At 41.9% G+C, this 10,518-nt stretch overlaps 1 protein-coding gene across 4 annotated transcripts in view; it reads right to left on the minus strand.

Annotated features, from left to right (window-relative positions):
* Positions 1-700: 700 nt before the first annotated feature.
* The window catches only part of gal3st4 (galactose-3-O-sulfotransferase 4), a 33,758-nt gene continuing 23,940 nt past the window's right edge, over positions 701-10,518 (minus strand). For 2 of the 4 annotated variants that reach the window (XM_032544456.1, XM_032544454.1), the window contains exons 2-4: positions 10,310-10,426; positions 4,850-5,147; positions 701-3,808 (exon numbers count right to left, since the gene is read on the minus strand). In XM_032544456.1, coding sequence (XP_032400347.1) covers positions 2,717-3,808; positions 4,850-5,147; positions 10,310-10,425 — 1,506 coding nt within the window. In that variant the 5' untranslated portion in view covers position 10,426 and the 3' untranslated portion in view covers positions 701-2,716. Of the gene's footprint in view, positions 3,809-4,849; positions 5,151-10,309; positions 10,427-10,518 lie in introns of all 4 variants that reach the window. The other 2 variants (XM_032544455.1, XM_032544453.1) reach the window with 1 other exon arrangement.

Genomic DNA, 10,518 nt, shown 5'->3' on the forward strand with positions numbered 1-10,518 from the left:
CACTGTATCTGTAATAGATAGCACAGCAGTGCATACTTGTTAACATTTAATTGAGTTGGACTAGGCTGTAATACAAACAGTTCAGTTTGCCAGGTGCATACATGACTGATTTTGCAGCAATGAAATTAAAGTGAAATGAACAAATGGAGAAACAGATGTTGACAAAGATTTCCATTGGTCGCATTGTGGTCCTCCACAGAACTTGAGAATAAACTTGTAACCAGTGTTACTGTGTGAACAATTACAGCGTGAGATGGCTACAGCGGGATACAACAGAAACACTGAACAAATAGTCGACAAAATCCAGAAACTTCTAAAAGGACAGGGGCCGAAAAAGGAGGTTGCAATCTGATGGTCAAGTGTTCTAAGACTCAGACTGAGTGCACTGACTGGGGCACTGCTGTCACAGTGTCACTAATGTCAGATGAAAACACTACAAGTAAAGTTAAAGAAGCAACTTCCATTTTGTGCCAAGGTGACAGTCACAGTTTTTAATAATCTTTGTGTTCTTAACAAGAGCCGTTTAGAAAAAACAGTCAGGCAATGACAGCGAGCACACACATGTACATTGACGTAACAATGTGGGAATTCTGTGTTGACTTGACTTTAGGCAATATGCACAAGACTGTCAAGTGAGAACATGTCCTCGGACGGTTTTCCCTGACAGAGAGGTAAAAATGTTTTTCGATTTAGGTTTTTTGCTAAGTATGTTGCAAGATTTGACTCTAAATGGAGCAGCAAGTCAATGACAATGAGTCCCAAGACCAGGCTGTAACAGTAATGTGATTATAGACTGTAAAAATAATGGACCAGGCTTCCTAGTCTGAAAAGTGAAGCCATTGTGAAAGTACCTTAAAGCCGCGTTCTGTCAGAAGTCAGTTTCTGTAGAAGTTTATGAGAAAATGACCCTTCTCTCGTCTCACTTCATTGTTTTGAGTTTGTAATCTCAATTGCTATTTTTAGGTCTTCTTCAATACAGACAGATGTTAATTTTGTAAATTATGGTTGCATTTATTTTAAAATAGGTGTTAAAGCAGGGCATGCTTTAAGGGTGTGGCTACAAGCCGACCTGTCAATCACACCAGAGGCTATGCAATGCTAACCATGGCCCTCTAGACACCGTACATTTGTTTTTTTCGTCCTAAACTTTGACATTCTCACTTTGTTTTTTTCACTAACAATCTAAAATTCCCCAAATACCTGCAGGCCCATTATTCAAAGTTTACTTGGCAGGAATTGTGGAGGACTTTATTTATTTTATTGTGAATTATATAGAATCAGGGTTTGCATCTTTAACATGCAGCGCTCTTGATATATTTTGGCCCACGCTCATATTATTTAATTATCAATACCTGACATTAAGACAAAGAATTGGAACTCCATGGTACTGTTCTTGCATGTGTCGACAGCTGGATATCAGCAGATAGCGAAAGGAGGATTGTGCCCAAATGCTGACATTAACCAGCCTCCTACAGGCTGCTGAAATTCAAGCGTTCAGAGCAGAAGCACAGGCCTCGGACGGTTCTCCCTTTTTGTATTAGAGAAGGGATATTTAAGAAGCGGTTTCCATTAGTGGTTCTACACAGGCTCAATACTGACTACTGAAAGTGTTTTTCAAAAGATAAATAGGAAAATGATCCTAATACTTTTTGTTCATTAACAAATACCAGCCTATACTGACTTTACAAATCATATAAGCAAAGGAAAATTAGTGTTGCATACATAGGTTAACCATGGTTTGTGCCTCTCGTGTATTACTGTAGAGTCACAGAGCTAAGCATGCAGCTTTCTGAAAAATACCCATCAATCTTTGAAAAACCCAGAAGGTGGTTTAACATTTAGAATTCTCACAAAGACCCTGAATGTAAAAACAATCTTTCCGCAGAAAGGTTCCTTATTCAGGTAGAGGGAATTAACATATCTCCTTGCTCGTTTTGTGCATGATGTACAACATAAATGCGTAATATGGAAAATATAAAATAATTGAAAGGAGCATCAATATAGACAAGTATGACTGACAATAAATAATTTAAATTTGTAAATTTACATTGAGAAGGGAAATATGACATTTCCGGCTACGGTCTTTGTTTTGATCAATATAAATTAATACATTTCTTTGGAAACATGTATAATGCAGCAAGCAGAATGTTTCTTTGGCCAGATTGCAAAAAGAGTCTTGGAGGATTCTGGGAAAAGGTTTTAAAATAGCTTGTGTTTGTCTTGAAGAGAAAACAGGTGCTTAGCTCAGTGACATAATGTAATGGTACAGCATGAAAGGCAAAAACTGGGGCTAAATGTACCTTTACGTTAAGAAGTTTCAAGCATGTGCACTGAGGACAACGTGAACATCATATCTCTTAAAAAGTATTAATATGAACAGGGTATAAACAGCCTCGCGGAAGGTACCTGCCAACACTTTTAGAGTGCTTCTCTAAAAAAACAAAGTGGTCCTTTCGCTTTTCTTCAACTTGTTACCGCATGCCATGAAAGCATCCCAGGCTCTCAGCAGTCAAGGGTCAAGTCCACGAGAATGACACCAAGTAAAAGCAAAGACAGTTTTTAAGAAAACAAGCAAACAACCAAAAAGTGGAAGTACAAAGGAGGAGCTTTTTGTTTTCTCATGTATAAACCACACTTGGCTCAGTTTTCAGTTTCATTAGTCCATATGTCCAAAGACCAAAGGTACCATATTTGGGAACGAGACTCACCTCCAACCTCATCTGCCTTTTTCTTGCCCTCGTAATAAAGTCAGGTTCCTCCTCATTAAGCGGCTGCCATCCCAGTCCCTCTCCCCCTCCTCCACTGTCCTCCCCCCAGCCTCTCCCCCTACCAGCCTCTCTCCTGTCCTGGACGAGTCTTGTCTTAAAAGAGAGCCACCTGCTGCTACCATCAGGCCCTGGTTCTGTTGGCCTGGCTGGGGTTGGGCCGGCAGAGCCCGTGGGAACTGTTTAGCATCCAGCACGTCCTTGTACTGGATCTCAGGCCTGATCATCTTCAGACAGGCCGTCCTGGTGGCGTTGTCCAGCCCCAGCTGGAGCTCGTAGCCGAGAATTTTCACCAATCCGCTCTGGTACGGGCGGATGTTTTTGTCTCTGATCCGGTGTGATTCTACAGGTTTTCCGCCATCCCTGAGACAAACCCGAGCCAAATCTTCCCGCCGCATCCTGAGAAGAGCTACTTCCTGCTCCATCTGGGAGTGACCAAACCTATTGATTTCCTCCCAGAAGGTTCGGTTGAAGGATTTATATAAATGCCAGTCCAGGGCATTCCATTGCCGCAACTTCTCCCGCTGTTCCTCCGTTACATTGGTCAGCGTTTTGGCTTGGGAACGTACCACTCTAGCACCAACGCCGGCCGCCGCAGCTGCTTTGCCCACCCAGCTCCCGCTCATCCCCCCGATGACACTGGGCTTCTGCTGCCGAGCATTCAGGCTGAATGAGACGACAGCGTCCAGTGGCCAGCAGAGGGCGTGTCTCAGCAGGATCATGGACTGGTCAAAGTATTCCGACACCAGAATCAGCTTGAAAGTGCGGCGGATCATGGCCTCGGCACGCTGAGCCAGTGCCACAGAGAAATTAGCATTGTGGTCCATGCCAAAGTCAAACCACAACAGGTTCCGGGCGTAGTGGTTGTTGCGAAGGCGGGGGTCGTAGTATTTCTTAGGGTCGTCAGCAAAGTCCCCCAAGCTTTTGGCTTTCCGAAAAGCAGGCGCAACCTCTTTATAATAGGCAAAGGAGGACTCAGCCAGAGCAACTGGGTCCCTGATGATAGAGAAATAGAACGTGTCTGCAGGCATCACCTTCTCTGTCTAAGAAACAGAAAAGGAGAACTTGAGTTACTTGGAGTGTTTTAATCCATTGCAATTTAACTATAACTGTTGTATAATTTGTTTTTTTCTGTAAAATGATCACCAGTAGCCTCTGTCTGTCAGCACTATTAGGGAAAACTAACCTGATTTTCACGACACTTGGTGGAAAGGTGTGGCATGAGCCAAGGAAGAACCCATTACATTTTGGAGCAGCTCCAAATCATGGGGCGGATACACAAATACTTTTTTCACTTTTGGCTCGGTTTGCTTTTTGTCAGCAGGATTACAGATGAAATATAGGCCCGGTTAACATGATATCAAACTTTGGTGCGGAATCCGAATGATGGGGCAGATACACAAATCAAGTTTTGTTAACATTACGAGATAGGGCATGTGTTGTATTCAAGGGGTGCCGGACTATATGGAAAAATTAGTTCCCGACTGGGAAAATTCAGATAATGCTTCCTCATGCTTCCTGTCACACCACAGCCACCAACCAAAGGTCCATCTCAGGGCTGCCACTGCAAGATGTAAACAACAGAAACACAGAACGTGTGAGGAGACCCCATTACTAAGCTAACTTTAGCTAATGTTGCAGACTGTTGGTGCAGTAGGGGAGCTGAAGAGAAGTTATGGACCTCCTTGTCAAAGACAAATGTAATCCCGGAAAAAAATGTTCCCTCAAAACGTAATTGTGAATGCAGTTTAGTTGTAGGGGAAAGTAATTTTAAGGAGACAGGGCTGCTTTATATTACAATGTATAGGGCTGGGTACGGAATTTAATCATTTTTAGGCATTGACTGAATTGCTTCTGAAGTATCAGGTGTCAAAAAATGTCTCGTCATTCAATACCAAATTCCAATACATAAGGAGTAAATCTCATCAGAGTCAGTGAGCCAATAAGCATGCAGCATGCTTCTACCAAGATACATTTTGAACAAAACCCAGCCCTAACAATGTATCCTTATTGTTTCAGAACATCCCATTATCAACATCCCACAGTCACACCACTTCCCCCCTCTCCTCTCTTGAATAACTCACCTCAGCCTTATTAAATCTCATGTGATTGCCCATGATGTGGAACTCCACGGCTCTAGGACCTCTGTAACCTTTGACCCTGTGAGCGTTGAATGGTAGTGGGTAGCCCAGCTGGTAGCCCAGTGGCAGGGCGAAGCGCAGGTCACGCTCATCCCCAAAGCGGTACAGCATGTTGAGCACAGTGCTGCTGGCCGTCTTATGTGTCTTGAGGAACATGATGTGGGTGTGGGGCTGACAGGAGCCCAGTGAGGGCCCCTGGGCATCGGGGGAAGAGAAGATGGAGCGACCGGCTGACTGGACACTGCTGAACAACAGGGAAAAGGTAGGGAGCAGTTTAACTTCAGATTTCACATGTGTAGAAAATCCTACAAACGCAGCAAATGACCAAATGACTCCATAAAATGGTTAAGGTGTTGCTTTTAGTGATGAACCTACAGAGAATTATCAACATCTCTGTAGTTCCCCTCAGCTCTACAGGGCATTTAGTTCCTTTTTGCTTCGGTTTTCTGATAAAATCTCATTAACTAGGTTTCCAGCAGCAGCAGGCAGCTCTTTTAGTGCTCAAAAAAACTCTGCTAAACCCACTGTATACTACCTGCCCAACACCTAACAGCAGACAGACAGTTAGAAACTAGTTTGCGAACATAGGGGAGCATCATATACTGTTAATAATAATGGACAGAGCATGTGTGACGTCATCCATTGGTTTGTGGAGATCTGCTATGACTCGTCGAGGTTGCAGTTACGGACGCAGCCATCTTGGTGGTGGATGTGACAATTTTAGACGAGAAGGAGGAGTGAGGGAGGAGCCACGTTACATAACACACTTTCACTGGCAATCACATCACAGCCACGCCCTAAAACACCAGATTTAAAAACAGCAATTGAGACCACAAACTCATTATGAAAATGTATACTGAGATAATAAATCAAGTGAGAAGTGGGTCACTTTCTCATAGATGTCTACAGAAACCAACCTTCTTTTGCTGGAATTCTGCTGGAATCCAGATAGACTGCAGGTTAAAGGCACTTCCGCATTTGCAGCACTTCGCCAAACCAGCTGCTTTGTCCATAAATATGAACAGTGTATGGCGAGCATTTAGCAGCTAAAGAGACACATATTTTTCTCAGAAGTTGGTGGAGACCAAAACCAGGGCTAAAACGAGAGTGAATATTGGACTAACTTTCATGAGATGGACACAAACATGACTCCAAATAAAAGGTTATGTTGCTCTGTGTTCATCATGACTTAATATTGTGATTTGTCAATGTTGTTTGCTTTGCAACCTCCAAGTGGCCAAAAGTCAATTAATGCAGCTTTGATTTCAACTAGTTTTTTTCAATAATTTTCAAATGTATCTGCATTTTTTGCTTAACTCAAAGAAATTTAGACTGCTGAGCGGTGTTGTCATTCTTGTGAGCTGCAAAAAGCTTTTAGGGACGTGCGAGTAGAAGGTTGCAAGTAGTTTCATTGTAGAGCCTGGCTGGTAAGTGCATGACTCAGTTCTAAAAGGGCATGTTATTTAACTTTTTTAAAGTCAAATCTAAGGGATCCTTATTGTAAGTATCAGTGTTGTCATCACACACAAAAAAAAAAATCACACTGTTTTTAAATATATATTTACAACTTATCAACAGATACAAACAATACACTGAGACATTAGAATGCGTCCCAGAACCAAAAAAACACAGAGAGGAAATCTGGGAGGGAGGGAAAAATCCAGCAGGCTTTAATGCGTAGGTCAGTTAAAAGGCAGCTTAGTTTTAAAAGCCAGTTGGTATGCTCTAACCACACCATAGAAATGATCTCAACAGGCAGAGGGACTGCAACCTGAACCTCCCTCAGGGCCCTTGGACCCTGATGTTAGAGTGAAGGAGTTAAATAGTTAGCTTTGAAGAGGGCCTCCGCTCCACAAGACGACAGAGGTTAACGTTAAGTCAAAGACTACTTGAGGGTTAATAATTGTCTTCAGTATTATGGTCTTCTTGTGTTCAGCAAGTCCATATTATTATCAAAATCATATCAGTTCAAACTGTCCTTTGAAAGAAAAAAATACCGTTAAAATAAACTCCCAAAGCCCTTAAAATTATCAGTACATGTTATCTTACTGTAAAGCGTGAACAACATACTGTTTTAAAATGACAACAATCCTGAATTCAATCATGCTGCAGAGACCTGCCACTACATTCTTCAAAACAACATCCTAAGTACACAGTTGAGAAAGTTAGCCATTAATAGCAAATGCTCACAAACTTCAACAGAACCTAATAGTGAATAGACGGATTGTACATTAGCATTCATAACACTGAGCAGTCTTCTCTTTGTTTCTGACTGTTGTGCAATTTGCAACGACGATACAAATTACACACACAAAAGTTACAGCACACCTTGTTTCAATATGACAGATGCACATTTCAAATGTCATACCGCTAAGAGCTCATTTAATTCAATTCAATTTTCAATTCAATTTTATTTACAGTATCAAATCATAAGAAGAATGATCTCAAGACACTTTACAGAGGTTTAGACCACACTTTATAATTTACAAAGACCCAAAAATTCCAGTAATTCCCCAAAGAGAAGAGACAGTGGAAAGGAAAAACTCCCTTTTAGGGAGAAACCTTGGACAGAGCCAAGCTCTTGGTAGGCGGTGTTTGACGGTGCCGGTTGGGGGTGTGATGAACAGTGGTATTAATGATAATGGAACAGTAACTACAAATAGTAGTTGTAGCAGTCCATGGCGTAGCCGGGCACTGCAGGGCGTTGCAGGGTTTAACAGGCCACAGCAGGGCACTGCAGGGTTTAACAGGGCACAGCAGGGCACAGCAGGGTGTGACAGGTTGTTACTAAAAGATTGAAGTACCCTTTTTATCTTCCTCTCAGCCAACACAGGCTGCTAACACATCTTGGCTTAATAAACCACAATCAACCAACATGAAACCCCATCCAGGCTAGGGTTGGTTACAGTTCACATTTCAAATATGGTTCCGGTACCCAATGGTACCTTTTTTTCCCTACTTTCACTCTGCAATAACAAAAAATAATGTAAAAAAATAATATAAAAATAATTCCAAACCTGTTTACCCTATTTACTTACAACATCTTGCTATTTATTTAGAACATTTACACCCCACCCCCTCCCAAAACAATCCTGTTCTTTCACTGCCCTGAAACTTTTATTTCTTGTATTTGTATCTTATTCTATTTTTTTATCTTGTTTTAATTGCTATTTAATGTTTCATGTAAAGCACTTTGAATTGCCTTGTTGCTGAAATGTGCTATAGAAAAGAAGTTCCCTTTTCTACAATCTCTGGGGTGTGTATGTTTACTATAACACTATGGATTATTCCCAGTGACTAGATCACTGTGATCACCATCGAATGCTGAGGCGACAGGTAGGGCTGGAGAAAATCCGATATCACCATCATTTTGATCAAATATCTTAATGTTGACACTGTTGCGATCATAGTATTAAAATAAACCACAGAAACTACACTGTAACTCATTTTCCAGCATCACTGACAGCGCAACTTCAATAACTTCATAATCCACAAACCACGGTAAGCCGTGTGCATCACTTTTTAGTGTCCCATGGAAACAGTTTCTGTTGTCGTGAGCCTCTTGCAGAATGCCTGTATTTGGTTGTGTTTTCTCTATTTGCTGCATTTTTTTTCAAAGCACATTTTATGGCCAAACAAAAAGTAAACTGCAGCAAACAGAGTAAGGGGCAAACCATGACGAAATCTTTGGAAAGGTGTTGCTTCATTTACAGTAAAGGCAAAGTTTGGCTTTAAATGTCATACTTAGCTGACTACAATACCCTGCAGACTATACCTGTCTGTTTTACATCACCTATGATCAAATCATGAATTGACTAATTTAAAAAAGCATTAACAGATATTATATATTAGTCGCTAGGGCTGAATGTTACATATCACAGATTGTTTACAGAAATAAATAAAAAAATTGCAAATCGAATCCTAATTGCATATCTGGCTTTAAATCACAATTTGTACATAATCCAACTGTAAAGCCAATATAGTGCTCCAAGCCAAGTCTTTCATCACTTAGGTAAAGAAGTGTCCTGTGATTCAGGGTACCACCAGTGCATTTAGCCGCCGAATGATTCTCCTTAGTTCCTCATTGTGGTTCTTGTTGCCACTGTCACATGGTGAGCAGACAGCTGAACAAGCTCATACAGTCATCTCATGCTGCTGTGGTAAACAGCTGTGCACGTACACAGAAGCAGCAGTCACATTTAACAGGCCTGATAGCAACAGTTTGTGCCTCAATGGCGTGATAAAATTAAGTTTACAAAAATACACTCCTTTCATTTGTAATCACTCGCCGAAAGCAATTTAATCATGATCATACACTGTAAAAATAATGATAAATAATGAACAGCATGGTGTTCATTTGGTAAATCATAGTCCTATTCCTTTTAAAATAAGATAAGATAAAACATGGGATGTTTTAGGGCCGTGACGACACGCCACATGGATTTTTTTCTTACCGCGATGGAAAAGCAAGAAATCCCGGCGGTAGTGAGGTATACCGCAACAACCTTAGAAGAGGAGCGTAAGATATAGCGAGAATGGCAGGGTGCCTTAAGTGCGGGACGTCGGTGCTCGGGTGGTTGCGCAAGGAGAGTGAACGTAACGGAGAGTAGCGTATGAGTGCTGTTGTGAGGAAAAGCGAGAGAGAAAAGAGATTGCAAAGACGATGTAAAGTCAGTTAAAAGTGAACAATAAAACGTTGAGCTAGAGCCTCTCAAGACACGGTGGCTATCTGTTGTCAATGCTGCCGGTAAAGTGGATGGTGTTAGCCCCGAAAAGCATTGGCTTATCGGCAGCTAGCTACACTGTCATATCTGAGTTTTCTGTTGTTGCATGTCTAAAACAACCTTTGAGCGTACACGTTCCACCAAAACAAGTTCCTTCCCTAGGCTATTTTGCAGAGACAATTGTGATTGGTTTAAAGAAATGCAAATACACCAGAGCATGTTTTTCTCCCACCCCGATATGCTGTGTGGACTGGTCAGACCTTCCTTTGCAGCGCTGTGGAGGAAGGTCTGGCCAAGCGAGACTAAGGTGGCACTAGCGTAAGCTGGAAGCTTTAGAGAAAAATTACAGATGCTCTGTGGACTGCAGTTCATGCAGATGAATGGCACCAGTTTGTGTTTACCTGTGGTTGAAAATTGTTAATTTTCTCTCTTTAGCGTTTAGCCTAGCGCAGCACCATAGAAGGCACAGTCTATGATCATGATGTGATGACCCTGCAGGTGTTTTGCCATTGACAACTGGGCTGGTTCAATCTGCTGTCTGTGTCCATAGAATGTTAATTTAAAGTGCTGGTGTGTCCATGTTGTCAGGCTAACAATTGCAATGCAAAAGATATAACTGAAAAGCCAGCAAAAGTTTAAATAAATTAAAAAAATACAACAAGTACATGATATAAGATACCTCTTGTTGAAGATGACCCCCAACAGCTGGCCAGCAAACCCAATGGCAACGAAGAGCAGCAGCGCCTTCCACATCCAGACTGGACCCAAACGACCACAAACCAGCCACCGCAACATCCTGGGAGGAGGAGAGGAGGGGGAAGAGGGGAGGGTGGATGGATGGATGGATGGGTGGGTGGGTGGGTGGGAGGATGAATGGAGATGCAGGGT

Source organism: Etheostoma spectabile, chromosome 19 (assembly GCF_008692095.1).
Source record: "Etheostoma spectabile isolate EspeVRDwgs_2016 chromosome 19, UIUC_Espe_1.0, whole genome shotgun sequence".
In the NCBI taxonomy this organism is placed as follows: Eukaryota; Metazoa; Chordata; class Actinopteri; order Perciformes; family Percidae; genus Etheostoma; species Etheostoma spectabile.